The sequence below is a fragment of the Oryctolagus cuniculus genome, chromosome 7 (assembly GCF_964237555.1).
Source record: "Oryctolagus cuniculus chromosome 7, mOryCun1.1, whole genome shotgun sequence".
Lineage (NCBI taxonomy): Eukaryota > Metazoa > Chordata > Mammalia > Lagomorpha > Leporidae > Oryctolagus > Oryctolagus cuniculus.
Genome location: NC_091438.1, coordinates 32072489 through 32095337, shown reverse-complemented (window position 1 = coordinate 32095337; position 22849 = coordinate 32072489). Strand labels below are relative to the sequence as shown.

At 39.2% G+C, this 22849-nt stretch overlaps 1 protein-coding gene across 1 annotated transcript in view; it reads left to right on the top strand.

Annotated features, from left to right (window-relative positions):
- Positions 1 to 3571: 3571 nt before the first annotated feature.
- LOC100353031 (flavin-containing monooxygenase 5-like) overlaps positions 3572 to 22849 on the top strand; it is a 41939-nt gene continuing 22661 nt past the window's right edge. The window contains exons 1-5 of the mRNA XM_008264144.4: positions 3572 to 3706; positions 10974 to 11162; positions 12005 to 12167; positions 14787 to 14929; positions 15727 to 15926. Coding sequence (XP_008262366.4) covers positions 3572 to 3706; positions 10974 to 11162; positions 12005 to 12167; positions 14787 to 14929; positions 15727 to 15926 — 830 coding nt within the window. The remainder of the gene's footprint in view (positions 3707 to 10973; positions 11163 to 12004; positions 12168 to 14786; positions 14930 to 15726; positions 15927 to 22849) is intronic.

Sequence of the window (22849 nt, the reverse complement as noted above, 5' to 3'; positions counted from 1 at the left end):
TACACATATACAAATATATGTACACACATATACATATCTACACATATGTCTAAGTATGCACTAATTAATATTGCATAAATAAAAGAGGACTCTATAAAAATCATCAAAAGTTTCCAGGATTTAAAGATTAAAACAGTTGAGAGACTTCTAGGTCTAACAACCTGACACATTGTGCTAACATGGACAGCTGTTCATCTCTTCCCATTGCAAAGAAACATAAAAGTAACAGTACAAGGTAAATTCCTCAGTTCAAAAATGAAGGGGAAACTTAAATCTGGAGCAACCAACTCATGATCAAATGGTCAAAAGAAACATTGGGCTAAGAGACCCCATGCTATATAGGCTAGAATTAGAAAACCCAACTAAACATGTGGACCACATGATATAGGGATGTCAAAGTATGGTCTCTGCATAGAGTTAGGTGATTAGAGGACCCCCAACCCTGTGAGTGAAATGGAGTCTGGGATCTGAATGGAGTGCACAGCAAAAGTCTATATACAGTTGTTCTATATTATTGTTTCTCTTCTTCCAAAGAGAAACAAGTCTCCACTGAAGGTGAGATAAAAAATTTCAAACCATGTAAGTGTAAACTATTCAAGGTGAAACAGTGTCAATAGAATGATTAGTTCTTCAAATACTTGGAGTAATATAACAATCTCAAATGCAAGACAATGGAACAATCTTAAAACAATTGAATAATATCAAAGATACATGAACTGAGTTTAGAATTATTTAACAGTCAAAAGAAAGAATAACAGTCACAAGAAAGGGGCTATGAAAAGAATAATTAGAGGGACTGGCATTGTAGCATAGTGGGTAAAGCCACTGCCTGTGATGCCAGCAACCTGTGTGGGTGTTGCTTCAAGTCCTAGCTGTTAAACTTTTGATCCAACTCCCTACTAATGCACCTGGGAAAGCAGTAAAAATGGCCCAAGAGCCTGGGCCCCTGCACTCATGTAGGGAACATGAAAAAAAGCCCCTGGCTCCTGGCTCTGGTCTGTCCCAGCCCTAGCAACTGTAGCCATTTAGAGAGTAAACCAGCGGATGGAGAATCTGTCTCTGTCTCTTCCTCTCTCTCTTTAACTCTCCTTTTCTTCCCTCTTGGTTTCCCTCTTTGATTCTACCCATATGCCACAGGGGCCTTTGAGAAGGACCACATGGTCAGTGTGGGCAAATCAAATTTCAAAGGGTGACAGAGCTGTTGGGCCTCATTTGGATGACCTTTACAAGGTGCCAGTTAGTATTAAATCAATACCAGTGGGTGAGTTGTAAAATACCATCAAATTAGACATGGTCCCTTCCCTAAAAGGCTTAGGGCACTATTTTAAATCCAAATTGGAAGAGTCATGGGAAGGGATTATCTATTCATTAATTAAATAAGCTATAAAAGACTGCAGACTGCTGTGGAATGACTGTTCCCAAGAAGACAGAGGGAGAAACATATTTACTTTCATTAAGAAGCAAAAATGAAACTTGGATTTTCTTCTTTCCAAAGGTTGGTCTCTTTGCCTTACTATATATTGCTTTGAGGGTTAAATGTGGGAATAGTAATTAATATACTTTATCTGATTACAACTGTATATTATTACAACATTATCTGATTACAACAATTGTCTTATTGTCCAACCATGTTGTTCAGTAAAAATATATAGATAAGTTTAAAAGTTAATTTATTCACCCAATCCACAGATATTTATTAGGCATAAGCTATGAGTCTCAAATCTTGCTAGGTACTTGTGATTCTTCCAAATAACAGATTTAAGATTAATGAAATCATGTCCTGAATGAAATAATACAGATCTGTACAAGGCACCTTGTGCCCAACAACAAGGATGGAATTAACTATGCCTGAGAAATTCGGGGAAAGGTCTATATGAAAGGTACCTGGTTAGAAAAGGGAGACATTTCTGCAATGGAAACAGCACTTGCAACAAATGACACTTTCATCAAGAAAGGAGACAGGTCTACATAGTCATTACAAGTGGCTTGCAAGATTAGGACACAATTTGCATGCATTTTAACCTTAGCAGTTATAATGTGCTGTCTTTATCTGAACTACTTCCACATTGAGAATGTGGCCTTTGAGGTTAAGGTCTGTGTTCTTTGTGACCTCCACAATAAGCACAGTACCTGGTCCACAGCTGAGGAATAAGTGTTGGTTGGACACATAAAATTCAAATAAATGAATAAGTGAATAGATGTACAACCTAAGGCTCACACATTCCATATTGAAACTTTTATAATAATCCTGAAGATATAATTTTTTAAAAATTTCTGTTATTTAAGCAAACATGTATTAACCTATTAAGGCTGGTGCCGCGGCTCACTAGGCTAATCCTCCACCTGCGGCGCTGGCACCCAGGGTTCTAGTCCCGGTCGGGGCGCCGGATTCTGTCCCGGTTGCCCCTCTTCCAGGCCAGCTCACTGCTGTGGCCCGGGAGTGCAGTGGAGGATGGCCCAAGTGCTTGGGCCCTGCACCCCATGGGAGACCAGGAGGAACACCTGGCTCCTGGCTTCAGATCGGTGCAGCGCGGGCTGAAGCACACCAGCTGTGGCGGCGGTTTGGGGGTGAACCAATGGAAAAGGAAGACCTTTCTCTCTGTCTCTCTCTCTCTGTCTAACTCTGCCTGTCAAAAAGAAAGAAAGAAAGAAAGAAAGAAAGAAAGAAAGAAAGAAAGAAAGAAAGAAAGAAAGAAAGAAAGAAAGAAAGAAAGAAAGAAAGAAAGAAAGAAAGAAAGAAAGTCAGGGGCTGGAGTTGTGACATGTTGGGTAAAGCCACCACTTGCAATGCTGACATGGTTTGCGTCCTGGCTGCTCCACTTCCAATACAGCAGATGGAGGATCTCTCTCCCTTTCCCTCTCTCTCTATGTAACTCTAACTTTCAAAATAAATAAATAAATCTTTTGAAAATATATTCAAAATAAATAAATACATCTTTTGAGAATATATAGTATATTACATTTGCTTTACTTCTATAGACTCGGGAGTGTAGTTAACCACTGTGAGATGGCCTTCACCTCATCACTTCACTGAAACAAATATCACAAACAATCACAACTTCATACTTCGGACAGATTCATTTCAGCCGTTACCTTACTGCACTGTGGTTCTTGTAAGCCACCCTGCGTTCTCTCACTTCTGCCTCCACTCCCATTGTCTCCACTGTCTGAAATGCCCTCCTCCCAAAGCCACACATACACCACCTCCCATGTCTTTTACCAAGATAATGCCTACTCATTCACCCTTAAATTTTTTCACCTGTGGCACTTCCTCCAGCAGGCCAAGTATTCCCTCCCTGTGCTGCCAGTTCCTGTTCACATGGCAGGATGTTTTAATTGCTCTTATCACATAGCCTGGGAATTATATGTTTCCATTTTTCTCCTTGACTACACAGAGAACTTTGGGGGGAAGAAATTAATTTTTATGCATTTTTCTCTTTATACCTATCATATTTCCTCACTGCTAATGAAGATAATAAAAATTTAATACGTGGAACTATAGGTGCTTGTGACAATATAATTTGTGTTTAAGTGGACTAGAGCTCTCAATTTCCCAACCAGAGGAGGCACCATGGCCAAGAAGCGGATTGCAGTGATTGGAGCTGGAATTAGTGGGCTGGGTGCCATCAAATGCTGCTTGGAGGAAGATTTGGAGCCCACCTGTTTTGAAAGAAATGATGATATTGGAGGTCTCTGGAAATTTCAAGTAAGTTTGGATTTTATTTGATTTTTGCCATGTGACGTTTAATAGCCATAACTATTTAGATGACAGCTTACTTAAATGGAACATAGAAGCACATTATGATTTTATTTATTTATTTTTAATTTTATTTAAGTTATACAAATTTCATGTATTTCATATATACAGATTTAGAAACATAGTGACTCTTCTCCATTTACCCTCCCTCCTGACGTGCTCCAACCCTTCCTCCTCCTCCTCCCTCTCACATTCCCACTCTTAATTTTTATAAAGATCTATTTTTCAGTTTGCTTAATGATCCTATAGTTAACTCTAAGCACATTATGTTTTAAGAAGCTTTGAATGACCTTAATCTTGCTTGCATTACTGATGAAAAAATATGTCAGTGTAGGTTAATTTCAGTTTTAGGCATGACATTTACAGGATTTTTTCAAGGTAGCTGAAATTGTATGCAACCATCAGAAATATTAGAAAAAGATGATGGGGCTGGCGCCGTGGCTCACTTGGCTAAACCTCCGCCTGCGGCGCCAGCATCCCATATGGGTGCTGGGTTCTAGTACCAGTTGCTTCTCTTCCAGTCCAGCTCTCTGCTGTGGCCCAGGAGGGCAGTGGAGGATGGTCCAAGTGCTTGGGCCCTGACCCACATGGGCAACCAGGAAGAAGCACCTGGCTTCTGGCTTCGGATTGGCGTAGCTCCAGCCGTGGCAGCCATTTGGGAGTGAACCAACAGAAGGAAGACTTTTTTTTTTTTTTTTTTTTTGTCAGGCAGAGTGGACAGTGAGAGAGAGAGACAGAGAGAAAGGTCTTCCTTTTGCCGTTGGTTCACCCTCCAATGGCTGCCGTGGCCAGGGTGCTGTGGCCTGCGTATCGCACTGATCCAAAGGCAGGAGCCAGGTACTTATACTGGTTTCCCATGGGGTGCAGGGCCCAAGCACTTGGGCCATCCTCCACTGCACTCCCGGACCACAGCAGAGAGTTGGCCTGGAAGAGGGGCAACCGGGAAAGAATCCGGCGCCCCGACCGGGACTAGAACCCGGTGTGCCGGCACTGCAAGGTGGAGGATTAGCCTAGTGAGCCACGGCGTCAGCCAAGACTGCTTTCATGAGCACTCTTGTCTTTGGTAGAGTCAGGGTCTCGTGGTGCTAGGACCGAGTTTCCTCATTCCCATGCTGCTTGCCTGCTGAGAGCCACTCAGCTTCTTGTTGCCTTCCTCATCTTTGAGCCAGCAACATTGGTGGGTCTTTTTCATTTTTCAGAGTACTGATCAGCAGAAGTAAACCCTCTATTGGTAAAGGGCTTCAAAACCATCTGTCAATTTTGATGCCACTTGATTACACATGTTCATGCTCAAGTACATAAAACACAGTCACACATAGACAGAGGTTTTGCTAATATCTGCTAGGAGGTATTTTGTATCACCAATATACATTTTGAAATTCACATGATGCAGAAAGTATTTGTGTTTTTTAAACTTTTTATCTGTCACTCGGTTTATTTTTAAAATTTTTTCCATAATACATATTTTAGGTTTTTTCAGATTTTATTTAAGATACACAAATTTTATTAATTTCATATATACAGATTTGGGAACATAGTGATACTTCCCACCCTACCCTCATTCCCACCCATGCTCCAACCCTTCCTCCTCCTCCCTCTCCTAGTTCTACTCTTAATTTTTACAAAGATCTATTTTCTGTTTACTTTATACCCATAAGGTTAACCCCACACTAAGTTCAACAAATAATGTGAAGAAAAAAACACTGTTCCTTAACAGTAGAGACAAGGGCTGTAAATGATCATCGAATCTCAAAATGTCAATTTCACTCAGATACATTACTTTTATTTTTTTAACAATAAACACTTCCTTTATTTTTTCTTATTCTGATGTTTACTTTTTTTAACTTTTATTTAATGAATATAAATTTCCAAAGTACAGCTTATGGATTACAGTGGCTTTTCCCCCCCATAACTTCCCTCCCACCCGCAACCTTCCCCTCACCCGCTCCCTCTCCCCTTCCATTCACATCAAGATTCATTTTCAATTCTCATTGTATACAGAAGATCAATTTAGCATATATTAAGTAAAGCTTTCAACAGTTTGCACCCACACAGAAATACAGAGTGTAAAATACTGTTTGAGTACTAGTTATAGCATTAAATCACAATGTACAGCACATTAAGGACAGAGATCCTACATGAGGCGTAAGTGCACAGTGACTCCTGTTGTTGACTTAACAAATTGACACTCTTGTTTATGGCCTCAGTAATCACCCTAGGCTCTTGTCATGAGTTGCCAAGGCTATGGAAGCCTTTGAGTTCACCAACTCTGATCATATTAAGACAAGGTCATAGTCCAAGTGGAAGTTCTCTCCTCCCCCCTTCAGAGAAAAGTACCTCCTTCTTTGAAGACCTGTTCTTTCCACTGGGATTTTTTTTTTTTTTTTTTTTTTTTTTTTGCCACTGTGTCTTTGCTTTCCATACCTGAAATACTCTCATGGGCTTTTCAGCTGGATCCGAATGCCTTAAGGGCTGATTCCAAGGCCAGAGTGCTGTTTAGGACATCTGCCATTCTATGAGTCTGCTGCTATATATTACTTTTAAAGTCCTCTATTAGTTACCACAGATCAGGAAAAACAATGGTCCTTTTTGAGATTAGCTTATTTCATTAAGTATAATGGTTTCCAATTTCATTCATTTTGTTGCAAAAGACAGAATTTAACTTTTATTTTTACTGATGAGTAGTAGAATTCCATAGTGTATATATAACAATTTCTTTATCCATGAAGGACACTGGGTTTATTCCATATCTTAGCTATTGTGAATTGAGCTGTAATGAACATGGGGGTATATAGACAACTCTTTCATCTATTGATTTCATTTTGTTTGGGTAAATTCCCAGGAGTGGGATGGCTGGGTCATTTCGTAGAACTCTTTTTCATATTTCTGAGGAATCCCCATACTGTCTTCCACAATGGCTGCACCAGTTTACATTCCCCAAAACAGTAGATTAGGAAATCTTTTCCCCTACATCCTTGCCAGCATTTATTGGTTTTTTATTTCTACATTGCAGCTTGGGCGAGGTGAAACCTCATTGTGGTTTTGATTTGCATTACCCTGATGGTTAGTGATCCTGAGCATTTTTTCATGAGTCTTTTGTCCATTTGAATTTCCTCTTTTGAAAAATGCCTTGGAAAGAAAAGACTCCATGACCAAAACAAAACAAAACACCTACACGGAGGATCTCTGTGAGACCTCAGAGGAAAGAAAGGGTCTTCAAAGAAGGAGACACTCTTCTCTTCACTTTGCTTATGGCCATGTCCAAATACCAACGGAGTCTATGGTCACAAAAGGCTTCCATAGCCTTGGTAGCCCATGACAAAAGCCTCAGATGATCACTGACGTCATAAAAAGAGTGTTAATTGTTAAAGAAACAACAGTAGTCACTGTGCACTTGTTCCCCAGGTAGGACCTCTGTCCCTATTGAACCATAATATGAGAATCGACTGCAAATTCTATCCCCAAACTGTATTCTATATGTTGTGTGTGGGTGTGGGGGAAAATTGTTGAAATCCAAGATTAGCATAGAGTTGGTCCTCTGTATATAAAGTCATACTAAAATGATCCATAATGAAGAAGGAGATGGGAGAGGGAATAGGAGGTGGGATAGGAGCAGGGAGGGGGGTGTGGGGAAAAGAACCTCTATATTACTACAGTTGTATCTATGTAAAAATGATTAATTAAATAAAAAAAAAAAGAAAAATAGGGCCTGGTGTTGTGGTGCAGTGGGTTAACGCCCTGGCCTGAAGCGCCAGCATCCATATGGGCGCCAGTTCGAGACACGGCTGCTCCACTTCCGATCCAGCTCTCTGCTATGGCCTAGGAAAGCAGTAAAAGATGGCCCAGGTCCTTGGGCCCCTGCACCCCTGTGGGAGACCAGGAAGAAGCTCCTGGCTCCTGGCTTCGGATAGGCACAGCTCTGGCTGTTGTGGCCAGTTGGGGAGTGAACTATCGGATGGAAGACCTCTCTCTCTCTCTCTTTCTCTCTCTCTCTCTCTTTCTCTCTGCCTCTCATCTCTCTGTGTAACTGACTTTCAAATAAAAATAAATAAATCTTTTTTAAAAAAAGAATAATATAAAAAATAACAAAAAAGTTAAAGAAAAATGCCTTGTTCAATTCTTTTGCCCATTTATTAACTGGATTGTTTATTTTAGTTGTTGAGTTTCTTGAGCTCTTTACAGATTCTGGTTATTATTAATCCTTTATCAGTTCCATAGTTTGCAAATATTTTTTCCCATTCTGTTGTTTGTCTCTTCACTTTGCTGACTTTGCTGAATGTTTCTTTTGCAGTGTTGAAGCTCCTTAGCTTGATGTAATCCCATTTGGCAATTTTGGCTTTGATTGCCTGTGCTTCAGGAGTTTTTCCAAGAAGTCTTTGCCTATGCCAATGTCTTGCACAATTTCCCCAATGTTCTCTAGGAATTTTGATGATACTGGGTTATAGATTTAGATCCTTGATCCATTTTGAGTGGATTTTTGTGTAAGGTATAAGGTGGGCATATTGTTTCATACATAATATATATTTTGATGAGTTTTTAATACCCTAGAGATGCATGGATTTGCTTTCAAATCCTTTCATTGCTTTTTCAATTAAAAATGTTTTCCATATTCCTCTAATATATTCTTTGATCCAAAAATAGCTTAGACATGTTGCTTAATTTCTTTTTTTAAAAAAAATATTTTTTATTTTTATTTATTTATTTATTTATTTGACAGGCAGAGTGGACAGTGAGAGAGAGAGACAGAGAGAAAGGTTTTCCTTTGCCGTTGGTTTACCCTCCAATGGCCGCCGCGCGGCCGGCACATCGCACTGATCCGAAGGCAGGAGCCAGGTGCTTCTCCTGGTCTCCCATGGGATGCAGGGCCCAAGGACTTGGGCCATCCTCCACTGCACTTTCTGGCCACAGCAGAGAGCTGGGCTGAAAGAGGGGCAACCGGGAAAGAATCCGGCGCCCCGACCGGGACTAGAACCTGGTGTGCCGGCGCCGCAAGGCGGAGGATTAGCCCAGTAAGCCGCGGCGCCGGCCATGTTGCTTAATTTCTAACCATTATGAAAGAGGCTCCTGGTTCTCTTTCTCTTGTTATTTTCTAATTTAATGTTATTCTGTTGTTGCAGAATATAACCTGATTTTAATCCTTTGAAACTTAGATTGTTCAGTGGCCAGGATAGGGCCTATATTGGAAAGTATATCACATGTAATTCAAAATAACTTGTAGTCTAAAGCTATAGGGTTTATTTGTCTGTATATACCAATTAAGCCAAGTTGCTTAATTATGTTCTTCAATTCCCCATAACCTTAGCAATTTCTGGTCCACTGTTCTGTTAGTTACTTAGTGATAAGTTCTCCAGCTGTGAATGTGAGCTTATCTATTTCTCTTTTTAATTCTGTTAATTTTCACTTTATGTATTTTGAAGTTATGTTACTAAGCACTTTTGAATTTTTATAAATTCTTGTAGTACTAACCTTTATAACATTGTGATCTCTCCCTCTCTGCCATGTTATCTGATTGTCTGATATTAATATTTCCCTTTTATTGCCTTTTGATTAATATATCTCATCAGATATCCATCTTTTAGTCTAATTTTATCTCTTGAAAATAGCATAAAGAAGACTTTTGTTTGGCATTTTTGGTCTCTTTTTTGGGGAGGGAGTTATGCAGATTTTTTAAAAAATTTTTGTTTTAAATTTTAATTAGTTTTTAACAGTTTTTTTTAACAGGCAGAGTGGACAGTGAGAGAGAGAGACAGAAAGGTCTTCCTTTGCCGTTGGTTCACCCTCCAACGGCCGCCGTGGCCGGCGCGCTGCAGCCAGCGCACCACGCTGATCTGAAGGCAGGAGCCAGGTGCTTCTCCTGGTCTCCCATGGGGTGCAAGGCCCAAGTACTTGGGCTATCCTCCACTGCACTCCCGGGCCACAGCAGAGAGCTGGCCTGGAAGAGGGGCAACCGGGACAGAACCCGGTACCCCGACCGGGACTAGAACCCGGTGTGCCGGCGCTGCTAGGTGGAGGATTAGCCTAGTGAGCCGCGGCGCCGGCCAGTTTTTAACAGTTTTGATGTGATTTGTAGATACAATTTTAAGAACATAAGTGGCTGGCATTGTGACATAGCAAGTAAAGCTGCTGCTTGATTTATTATTTAGATATTTATTCTTACATTAATATTATATCTTAAAAATTTCAATACACATCCTTGACTAAGGAAGCAAGGGTCTTGCTACAGCTTGATTCCACTTTCCCCTTCCCACCCTTGTGTTGCGTGTATCTTAATTCTTGAGCATGTTCTAAATCCCACAAGATATTAATATTATTATGTTTTTAATCAGTCAGCATTTTTAGTTCTTACCCACATATTTATGATTTTTTGTTTTCATTACATCTTGCATTTTCATGCTTCCAGATTTATTCATTCCTACTCAACTTGATGACGTTTTCTTCACAGTTCTCATAGCATTGCATTGCTAACAACTAATTCTCTCTGCTTTTGGCTATTTTAATATGTGTCAATTTCACTTTGGTTTTTTAAGGATACTTTTACTGGACATGGAATTCTAACAGAATTAGAAATTGAAGTACACTTTTCCTAGGTACAGAGTTCTTATTCTAGGGGCTGGCATGGTGGTGTAGTGGGTAAAGTCATTACACACAATGCCAACATCCCATGTGGGAGCCGGTTCGTGTCCTGGCTGCTCCACCTCTGATCCAGCTCCCTGCTAATAGCCTGGGAAAAGCAGCAGAAGATGGACCAAGTACTTGGCCCCCAACACCCATGTGAAAGATCCAGAAGAAGCTCCTGTCCCTTGGATTCAGCCTAGCCCAGTACTGGTCTTTGTGGCCATCTAGAAAGTGAACCAGAACATGAATGATATCTCTCTCTGGCTGTCTGTCCCTCTCTCTGTAACTTTGACTTTCAAACAAATAAGTAAATCTTTAACAAATTTTAGTAACCTGTTCTTTCAACAAATTTTATATATCATTCCATTGTTTCTGCTCTCATAATTTCTTTTGAGAAGTCAGATATAAATCTTACTGTTTATTCAGTGTAACTTTTTTGCTTAGCAGAGAGGGGAGTGAAGTAGAAAATATTCATGAAGAAAATAAAAGGAAATATAGTGGTGTATGATACCTGAGATGATTTTTCTTCACTGAAGTGTTTGTACTTTGATTCTCTTGTTAATGCAAGGTTTATTTTATTAAGAAAGACTTTCTTCTATAGAGAAATACTTCAGAGAAAATGCCTAGCATCTACAAATCTGTGACCATCAATACTTCCAAGGAGATGATGTGCTTCAGTGACTTCCCTATACCTGATCATTTTCCCAACTACATGCACAACTCCAAAGTCATGGACTACTTTAAGATGTATGCCAAACACTTTGACCTCTTGAGCTACATCCGTTTTAAGGTAAAAACTAAATGAATTATTGCATAGTAAGTGTGCTTATAAGGGCATGTGTGCAAACACACTCACCTGTGCATCCATGGAAGTTATATTTGGCATCCTTCCTATGATCAGAGAAAAACATCATTAGGGAGTGTCTACCCTAGAAAATAATTGCTTATAGCAAATTGAAGTTTTAAAATCTTCACTTGAATGTGGGGTTGTAGAATTTTGCTCAGCAGAACCTATACTGATAATATTTTGGTGTGATAAGGGAAGAGCTCTCTCTCTTAGCCTTAAATTCAAAATGTTTAATGACTTTGAAGAATGGCAATAATAATTGAACCAAATTACCTTGCTTGTACAACAAAAACTAAATCATATAAACAACACAAGAATGAATTTTTCAGATCCATGTTGTCCTCATATTCTATCTACCACCCCCACTCCCAACTCATACAATCACAATTCATCTCTGTAATTATGATACAGCATTAATTCTTCCCTGAAACTTGAAAGCCAAATCTGCCAAAAATGAATAAGTCTGGGCTAAAATATGAAAAATACAAAGACTACTATATTTTAGAAGTCTTCTTGGAAGGAAATAGTATTTCAATTAGTTTTTTTATTTCACAGTTAAGTTTCAACTTTTCTATTACTATGGAAAACTACATTTTTGATGAATATCCGTAATATTCTAAAATTTTACCCACACAAAAATCACTCTGAAGGTAACCAGGGATGGGAATTGAATGAATGTGACTACTTCAGATGTGTGGTGTTATGCACATTTATGGGATTGGAGGGAGAGTGCAAACATGAGGATTATGATACAGTATCATCTATGCTTGTGCCCTTGATTTCAGACCGAAGTGAGGAGTGTTAGAAAGCATCCAGATTTTTCTTTCAGTGGACAATGGGATGTTATTGTGGAGAGTGATGGGAAACAGGAGACTCTGGTCTTTGATGGGATCTTGGTGTGCAGTGGGCATCACACGGACCCTTACTTACCACTTCAGTCCTTCCCAGGTATGTCACTAAGACTCTCTTTGCTGCCAATGTACATTCCAAATAATTTATACGGAAAAATAATTGCACATGATTTTTTTTTTTTGACAGGCAGAGTGGACAGTGAGAGAGAGAGACAGAGAGAAAAGTCTTCCTTTTTTGCGGTTGGTTCACCCTCCAACGGCTGCCACGGCCGACGCGCTGCGACCTGCGCACTGCGCTGATCTGATGGCAGGAGCCAGGTGCTTCTCCTGGTCTCCCATGGGGTGCAGGGCCCAAGTACTTGGGCCATCCTCCACTGCACTCCCTGGCCACAGCAGAGAGCTGGCCTGGAAGAGGGGCAACCGGGACAGAATCCGGTGCCCTGACCAGGACTAGAACCCGGTGTGCCAGCGCCGCAGGCGGAGGATTAGCCTAGTGAACCGGGGCGCCGTCCTTGCACGTGAATTTTATGACTAGAGTTAGTGAAATTTCCCTATTTGTTAACAAAATATAGAGCAGTTAGTTTTTTACTTTTGAGAGTTATCAGAGAAATTTTACTAACTTTAGTCATAAAATTCATGTGCAAATGGCTACAACAGTTTGGGTGGGGCCAGGCTGAAACCAGGAACCAGGAGATTCATTCAGGTCTGCCAAGGATTTCCGCCATCTTTCATGGCTTTCCCAGACACATTATCAGGGAGCTGGATTGAAGTGAAGCAGCAGGGACTTGAACCAAGGTCCTCAATGGATGCCAGTGCTGCAAGCGACAGCTTTACCTGCTACACCACAGAGCCGTCCCTACAACTTCTGTTTTTTATTTACAGTAGTTTCATCTAGTCTTTAAGATGTAACAAAAATTAGCCCATATTCATTTTAGTTTTATGTTCATTCATTTAATCTCACTTTCTCCAATAGAAAATGAAATTAATAAAATAAGGGACAAATGATAACACAAGAAGCAAGAAACTTACTGCTCCCTTTCAATTCTCCATCTCAGAGAAGACTATTACTTTAAACATCCTCCCCAACTAACCAAGTCCTGTCCCCTTACATCTGCTGCCTTTGCTCTCCATTTCCCTTAGTTGCTTTAGTGGCCTAATCTTAGAGCCTTCCCATGGCGCCTAACAAGCCATCAGGAGACACTCCTTGAGACTGAGGCCAACCAAAAATAGAAGGGTCCTGGATGGAAATCAAGAGATTTATACTTGGATTTCGGTTATTCAGCTAAGTAGCCGTGTTATGTTTACACACCAACACAATCTTTTGTAAAACAAAAATGTCTTTTTCTGAATGTTAAAATGCAATGTATACTGAAAATCATTATATTAATTATCATATAATCTATGGATTCCATTAATAACCATTATATACTTATTTACTTATCAGCTTCTTTTTGATTTGCTTCCTGGCTGAGAGACATTCCCTATAGAGAGCCCCATGGGATATGTTTACTTGGATAGATTTCAGGGAGGAAGACATAAACTTGTACAGAATGCAACAATGTTGGAGGATTTCAGACACAGATTGAGGTCTCTTATGAAGTCCTCAGCACAGCCAGGGACAGCACGGGGACTTTAGGTACTAGGAAGGCAGAGAGATGTCAAAATGACAAAGAAAGGTCTTATAATCTTGTTAGAGAATAGAGAAACAAAACAAAACAGAAACCAGTTTCCTGCTTCTTATATTGCTTCAAATTATACAGGACAATGTGATTATGAACAAAATTAAATCAGAATAACATTGTTGAGAAATTTCGATTTTGAGTAGGTCCAAAGCAGACAGATATATCATTCACTAAATACTTTATAAGGTTACTAGTCTATGTCTGGAATCCAAGGTGGCTAATTCTGAGTTTATATCCTCTTTCCCTGAGCTTCAAGGGTAGTTTTAGAGCAGAGGTTGAAGGCCGGTGCCGCGGCTCGCTAGGCTAATCCTCCGCCTTGCGGCGCCGGCACACCGGGTTCTAGTCCCGGTCGGGGCGCCGGATTCTGTCCCGGTTGCCCCTCTTCCAGGCCAGCTCTCTGCTGTGGTCAGGGAGTGCAGTGGAGGATGGCCCAGGTCCTTGGGCCCTGCACCCCATGGGAGACCAGGAGAAGCACCTGGCTCCTGCCTTCGGATCTCTCTGTTTCTCTCTCTCACTGTCCACTCTGCCTGTCAAAAAAAAAAAAAAAAAAACAGAGGACAGAGGTTGATATTCAACTCACTGACCCAAATTCAAAGGCATGGTCTTTCAGATTATTCTCTATGTATAGTCCATCTGGTGAAAAATACTTCTTTTTTAAGACTTCTTTATTTATATACTTAAAAGTCAGAGTTGCAGCCATAGAGAAAGGGAGAGAGAGAGAAGGAGCAAGAGAATCTTTGTTCTACTGGTTCACTCCCCATGGCAGCAACAGCTGGGGCTGCATCAAGCAGATGCCAGGAGCCTGGAACTCCATCCAGGTCTTCCACATCAGTGGCTGTGACCCAAGCACATGGGCTGTCCTCTGCTGCTTTCCCAGGTGCGTTAGCAGAGAGATGGATTGGAAGTGGAGCAGCCAAGACTCAAACTGGCTCCCATCTGGGATGCTGGCATCACAAGTAGAGGCTTAACTCACTGAGTCACAACATCAGACCAAAAAAGTACCTCCAGTAAGAATTTCTCTTCTTCCAACACAGGCATTGAAAAATTTAAAGGCTATTATTTTCACAGTCGGGAATACAAAAGTCCTGAGGAGTTTTCAGAAAAGAGAATCATTGTGGTTGGCATTGGGAATTCTGGAGTGGATATTGCCGTGGAGCTGAGTCATGTAGCCAAACAGGTCTGTTTCCTGATCACATTTAATGAGGACCTAATTGATGGAAAATCCAATCTACTAGATCTTCAGATATTCTCCTTGTGTTTAGTTACTTTATTTATCATTTATCATCAACTTTTAGCAGAAATTATAACTAAATCACTTACAGTGGATTTAGTTTTTAAATTTTAATAAGTACTTACAGGGGTAAATTCCTGGTCACTAGCACCCATGTAATCTATGTTTTACTTCCCAGATTTGACACATAAAAACTGAGATTCAACGTGATCACCTGAAGATTGCAAAACTACCAATAATCAAACAAATCAGTGTATTACCAAATTGCATCAGAATGCAGAAAAGTGTCCAAATATATTATTTAATTATTTGAAAAGTAATATTGGTTGCATTCAGTTAAGCAAGACATCATAGTCCTGAACAGTTTGATTAACGTTTTTAATATATGCTTTTACTTTGAAGTAAATAATATATGATAGTTAATTCATATTAATTATTAATAGTTATTAATTCATATTGATTATATAATAGTTAAATTCACTTCTAAATTCAAACCTTCGTTGTACAGCCATATTCATATTTAGTATTTTTTAAAAAGTTATTCAGAAGCATACAGACTGAAGAGTGAAACCTTTTATTTTTCATTAATAAATGTGATATCATAGATGCAGCCATTTTTCTAAAAACAGTAGGCAGCTTTGTCAAAGTACAGCATGGTGATCAATGCAAAGTATTTCACTCCCTCAACAGCCAACATTCTTAACTGGTTAATGAATAAAATAATACTACTCTGTTTCCCTCAGGTATTTCTCAGTACTAGGCGAGGATCATGGATCTTACATCGTGTTTGGGATAATGGGTATCCCATGGATAGTTTACTTTTCACTCGGTTCAATACTTTCCTCAAGAAGATAATAACTACCGCCTCAACAAATAACCACCTAGAAAAGATCCTGAACTCACGATTCAATCATGCACTCTACGGCCTGCAGCCTCAGCACAGGTGATGAGCAAGGGGTCTTAATCTGTGTGATTATGCATGGGTGTAAAAAGGAATTTGTCCCAAAGATAACTCAACTTCTGGCAATTAATACTAACTTTTGCCAATTAATGTCAAGAATTAATTAACATGAAGCACTCATAACATGCATGTCATACATATAATAGCAGATAAATGTGAGTAAATGACATCAGGAACGATTTGCTGCCCTGTCTTTGACCAGACTTCAAATGTAGCAAAGACATGAAAACTTGTTGGAGCAAGGAAATGCAATGGATGCTGTGACGTGCACCAGGGAAGGTTACAGTGAGGCACAAAATAAGACATACTCAAATTTAATCAAGCTTGGGGTGAAAATGTCAAGACCACACAGATGGGGAACTGGCCAAGGGTCTTCCTCAGTGTGAGCACCTCTGTGGCTCCGGGTTTTTCCATGGTGGTTGCTTGGTTCGGAAATCGTCTGCCACTTCTAGTGTGACAATGCAAGTGTGAGTCAGTACTATACTAAGTTAAGAAAAGGAAAAGGATAGGATGAAGCAAAAGTATTTGAAGACATTAAACGAAAGTGTTTTGATTTGGATATATCCTCTGGACATCGCATGTGGGCTCCTTAATGCCCAAAGTCATATGATAGTGGTATTTGGAAGTTGGACCTCTTGGGGATAATTTGGGTTATATGAAGTGGTGAGAGTGGGACCCCATGATGTTATTAATGACTTTATGAGAAGAGAAAGAATCCTAAGTCATCAAGCTTGCTCTATCTAACCCTCTGATGCCCTGTGTCACAGCAGGACACTACAGGGGGTCTCCACTAGTCAGAAGACCCTCAACAAACAGCCCCCTGATCTTGGATGTCCAGAGCCATGAGCTGAATAAAACCATGCTATTTATAAATGACCCAATCTGTGGTATTACTATAACAAAAGAAAAGAGAATTAGACAAAAAGTAACCAAATTACAAACCCTAGGAATGATAGTCTAAGATTATAAAACAGTACTTATTTTTCCTTACATGAATACATGAAAACTTAATTGTCTCTAATGGCAATTCTTTTTTTGGGGGGGGGGCAGGCAGAGTGGACAGTGAGAGAGAGAGAGACAGAGAGAAAGGTCTTCCTTTTCCATTGGTTCACCCCCTAATGGCCATCACGGCCGGTGCACTGCGCTGATCCGAAGCCAGGAGCCAGGTGCTTCTCCTGGTCTCCCAGGCGGGTGCAGGGCCCAAGCACTTGGGCCATCCTCCACTGCCTTTCCCGGGCCACAGCAGCAAGCTGGACTGGAAGAGAAGCAACCAGGACAGAATCCGGCGCCCTGACTGGGACTAGAACCTGGGGTGCTGGCGCGGCAGGCAGAGGATTAGCCTAGTGAGCCGCGGTGCCGGCTCTAATGGCAATTCTTAAAGAGAAATTCCTGAAATGTTCTAGCAAGTGATACAAAAGAATGACATATTTATTAATTCATTACAAATATTTCATGAACATTTATGATGCTGTGGAAGTATAAAAAATTGCACTCTCCTAGGGGGAAATGAACGATAAAAAGTTGTGCATTATATGCTAAGAATGATGAAGGGAATGAACAGGATCATGTGAGAAAGAACGACCAGGGGCAGAGACAGCAGCTCATTTAATGGGAGCATCTAGAAGGCAATTTTGAGGGGTGATATTTATGCTGAGGCTTACAGTACAAAAAGGAACCACAACATAAAGAGTAAGGAGAGAAGAATCCAAGTAGAATGATCTGCAAGCATGAAATTCTTGAGCTATAAAGGGGCTTGGTACAAATCGAGGATTAGAAAGGGCACCATTGTGATTAAAGTCAGTAAGGGGAGAACACATAGGTGGGATCCAGATCTGATGAGCCACGGGGCAGAGTTCGGATTTTATTATTATTTTATTGTGTATATTTAAGTTACCCAACATTTTTTTTTCAAGCTGTATCCATCTTTATTAAAGATTTTCTTTATAAACAGTCATAGTTATTTCAGGCAGGATATGGACAGAAAATCGTGAACAGTATACAGCAACTTTTTAAAATTTTTATTTATTTATTTTTTTTCCAGGCAGAGTTAGACAGTGAGAGAGAGAGAGAGAGAGAGAGACAGAGACAGAGAGAGAGAGAGAGACAGAGGGAAAGGTCTTGCTTCCATAGTTTTACTCCCCTAATGGCCGCCACAGCTGTCACTGTGCCGATCCGAAGCCAGGAGCTGGGTGCTTCCTCCCGGTCTCCCGTGCGGGTGCAGGGCCCCAAGCACTTGGGCCATCCTCCACTGCCCTCCTGGGCCACAGCAGAGAGCTGGACTGGAAGAGAAGCAACTGGGACTAGAACCCGGCACCCCAACTGGGACTAGAATCCAGGGTGCCAGCACCACAGGCAGAGGATTAGCCAAGTGAGCCACAGCGCTGGCCTAGCAACTTTTAAAGAAACCTTCTATTTAAGGAATACAAACTTCATGCATTTCGTAAGTTCAACTTTAGGAACATAGTGATTCTTCGCATTGTGCCCACCCTCCCACCCGCAATCCCATCCCTCTTTCTCTTCTTTCTCCTATTCCCAGTCTTATTTTTTACTAAGATTTTTACTAAGATTGTCAATTAACTTTTCACACAGAAGTTTATCTCTATACTAAGTAAAGAGTTCAATAAATTTTATGAAAAAAAAATTGTTTCTCAACAGTCCAGACAAACCTGGCATCTCAAAGTTAATTTCATTTCCTTTCATGCATTCTTTTTTTTTTTTTTTGAGAAATTTAATTGACTTTAAAGAATAATCCAAGAATGATGCATCTTTCGTTATCACTAAGACATAACGATAACTTATGAGACATAAGAATAGCCTCCATTCTATCTATATGATCATTTTAACACTTAATCTTATCCCTACGCTCACTTTAACACTTAAAATGCTAATGTACCCCCCAGCTTAAGAGGATTTGGGGTGCCATGGCAAGTTTTTAAACTGTATCCTTAGAAGCATGTCTGTAGGAATGTATACAGACTTACACAGCTTTACAGTTACAAACTTCACACACTTCCTAATTACAACTTTAGGAACATGATGGTTCTTCCTACTGTGCCCCCTTCCCACGCACATTCCCACCACTCTTCATCCTCCTTTTCTTATTCCCACCTTATTTCATACTAGGTTTAATTTCAATTAACATTATACACATGATTAACTCTGGGATAAGTAAAGAGTTCAACAAATAGTACGAAAAAACAAAAATTTCTCAACAATCAAGACAAAGGCTGTTAAAAGTCATTGCTTCTAAAAATGTAAGTTTCACTTCTATAGGTAGCCTTTTAGGTGCTCTATTAGTTATCATGGGTCAGGGAGAACATATGGTAATTGTCCCTTTTGGACTGGCTTGTTTCTCTAAGTATGTTTTCCGGATTCATCCATTTTGTTGCAAATGACCAGATTATTTTTTTAATGCTGTGTAGTATTCCATGGTGTACATATTCCATAATTTCTTTATCCAGTCTTTGGTTGACAGGCATTTGGATTGATTCTATGTCTTAGCTATTGTGAATTGAGTTGCTATAAACATGGAGGTACAGATAACTCTTTTATTTGCTGATTTCATTTCCTTGGGTAATTTCCCATGAGTGGGATGGCTGGGTCATATAGTAGGTCTATATCAGATTTCTGAGGTATCTCCATACTGTGTTCCACAGTGGCTTTACCAGTTTACATTCCCAACAACAGTGGATTATGGTACCTTTTCCTCTACATCCTCACCAGTTTGTTATTTGTTGATTTTTCTATGAAAGCCATTTTAACGGGGGTGATGTGAAACCTCATTTTGGTTTTGATTTGCATTTATCTGATGCTAGTGATCCTGAGCATTTTTTCATATGTCTGTTGGCCATTTGGATTTCCTCTTTTGAAAAATGTCTCTTTAAGTCCTTTGCCCATTTCATCACTGGGTTGTTTGTTTTGTTGCTGTTGAGTTTCATGATCTCTCTATAAATGTTTTGGTTATTAATCCTTTTTCAGCTGTCTAGTTTGCAAATAATGTCTCTCATTTTGTTAGTTGCGTCTTCAGTTTGCTGAGTGTTTCTTTTGCAGTGCAGAAGATTCTCAATTTTATGTAATCTCATTTTTCAATGCTAGCTTTGATTGCCTGTGCCTCTGGGGTCTTTTCCAAGAACTCTTTGCCTATGCCTATATCTTGTAAGATTTCTCCAGTGTTCTCTAATAATTTGAATATATATGGTCATACATTTAGTTCACTAATCCATTTTGAGACACTTTTTGTATAAGTTGTAAGGTATGGGTCTTGCTTCATACTTCTGCATTTGGAAATATAGCTTTCCCAGAACCATTTTTTGAAAATACTGTCCTTATGCCAGGGATTGGTTTTAGTGCCTTTGTCAAAGATCAATTGGTTGTAGATGCCTGGATTAACTTCTGGCTTTTCCATTCTGTTCCATTGGTCTATCCATCTATTTTTGTACCAATACCAGGATGTTTTGATTATGATTGTCCTGTAGTATGTCTTGAAATCAGATATTGTGATGCTTTTGGCTTTGTTTTTGTTGTACAAGATGGCTTTAGCTATCCAGGGTCTCCTGTGTTTCCATATGAATTTCAACATCATTTTTTCTACATCTTAGAAGAATGCCCATGGTATTTTGATTGGTATTGCATTGAATCTATAAATTGCTTTCAGTAGTATGGACATTTTGATTATATTGATTCTTCCAATCCATGAACATGGAATGTTTTTCTATATTTTTGGTATCTTCTATTTCTTTCTTTAATGTTTTGTAATTCTCATCATAGAGAACTTTGACATACTTGGTTAAATTTATTCCAAGATATTCGATTTTTTTAAACTATTGTGAATGGGATTGATCTTAGAAGTTCTTTCTCAGCCATGGCATTATTTGTGTATACAAATATATTGATTTTTGTATATTGATTCTATGTCCTGCTACTTTACCAAACTTTTCAATGAGTTCCAATAGCCTCTTAGTGGAGTCTTTTAGATCCCCTATGTATAGAATCGTGTCATCTGCAAATAAGGATAATTTGACTTCCTCCTTACCAATTTGTATCCCTTTGATTTCTTTTTCCCGACTAATGGCTTTGGCTAAGACTTCCAGAACTATGTTAAATAGCATTGGTGAGAGTGTGCATCCTTCGCTGGTACCAGATCTCTGTGGGAATGTTTCCAACTTTTCCCCATTCAATAGGATGCTGGCCATGGGTTTCTTATAAATGCTTTGTTTCTGTTGAGGAATGTTCCTTCTATACTCAATTTTCGTAGAGTTTTCATCATGAAAGGGTGTTGTATTTTATCAAGTGCTTTTTCTGTATCTATTGAGATAACCATATGATTTTTGCTCTTCAGTTTGTTAATGTGATGTATCACATCAATTGATTTGCAAATGTTTAACCAACCCTGCATACCTGGGATAAATCTCACTTGGTCTGGGTAGATGATCTTTCTGATGTGCTGTTGGATTCAATTGGATAATATTTTGCTGAGGATTTTTTCCATCTATGTTCATCAGGGATATTGGTCTATATTTCTCTTTCTCTGTTTCATCTTTCCAAATTTGGGTATTAAGATGAATCAGGCTTCATAAGGAGTTTGAGAAAATTCTCTCCTTCTTTCGAATAAATTGAAAAGAATTGGAATTAGTTCTTCTTTAAATGTCTGGTAGAATTCAGCAGTGGTGCCATCCAGTTCTGATGTTTTCTTTGTTAGGAGTGTCTTTATTACTGATTCAATTCCTGTCTTTTTATGTTTCATTACTTAATTATGGTAGATTGTGTCTTTCTAGGAATCTATCCATTTCTTCTAGGTTTTCTAGTTTGTTTGCATATGGTTCTTTGTAGTAATTTCTGATGATTCTTTTTATTTCTGTGGTATCTGTTGTTACATTTCTTTTTTTATTTAATAAATGTAAATTTACATAGTGCAATTTTTGCATTGTTGTGGCTTTTCCCCCCATACCCTCCCTCCCACCCGCAGCCATCCCATCTCTGATTTTATTGATTTGGGTATTTTTTTTCTTTTGGTTAGTTGCACCAATGGTGTATCAATTTTGTTTAATTTTCAAAAACCCAGATTTTCATTTCACTGATTTTCTGTATTTTTTGTTTCAATTTGTTTATTTCTTCTCTAATTTTAATTATTTCTTTTTTCCTACTAGTTTTGGATTTGGTTTGTTGTTGATGTTCTAGGTCCTTGAGATGCACTGATAGCTCATTTGTTTGTTACCTTTTTAGTTTCTTCATGTAGGCACCGATTGCTATGAACTTCCCTTTTAACACCATTTTGGCTATATCCCATAAATTTTGATATGATATATTGTCATCTTCATTTGTTTCCTTAAATTTTTTTATTTCTCTTTTGATTTCTTCTATGACACACTGTTCATTCAGGAGCATGTTCTTCAGTCTCCATGTGTTTACATGTGTTCTAGAGATTCTTGAGTTGTTTATTTCTAGTTTCATTCCATTATGGTCTGAGAAGGTGCATGGATTGATTTCAATTTTATTGAATTTGCTGATATTTGCTTTGTGGTCTAGCATATGGCATATCCTAGAGAATGTTCCTTGCACTGATAAGAATAATGTGTATTGCTCCTCTATGGGGTGAAAGTTTCTGTAGATATCTGCTAGGTACATTTAGTCTATAGTGTCAATTAGCTCTGTTATTTCCTGGTTGATTTTCTGTCTGGTTGATCTGTTCATTGTTGAGAGTGGGATATTGAAGTCTTCTGTTACTATTGTATTGGACTCTACATCTCCCTTTAGGTGTATTAACATTTTTTACATAGCCAGGAGTCCTATAATTGGGTGCATATGCATTTATTATAGTCACATCTTCCTGTCAGATTGATCCCTTAATCATTACATAGTGCCCTTCTTCATCTCTTTTAACATTCGTTATGTTAAAGTCTATTTTG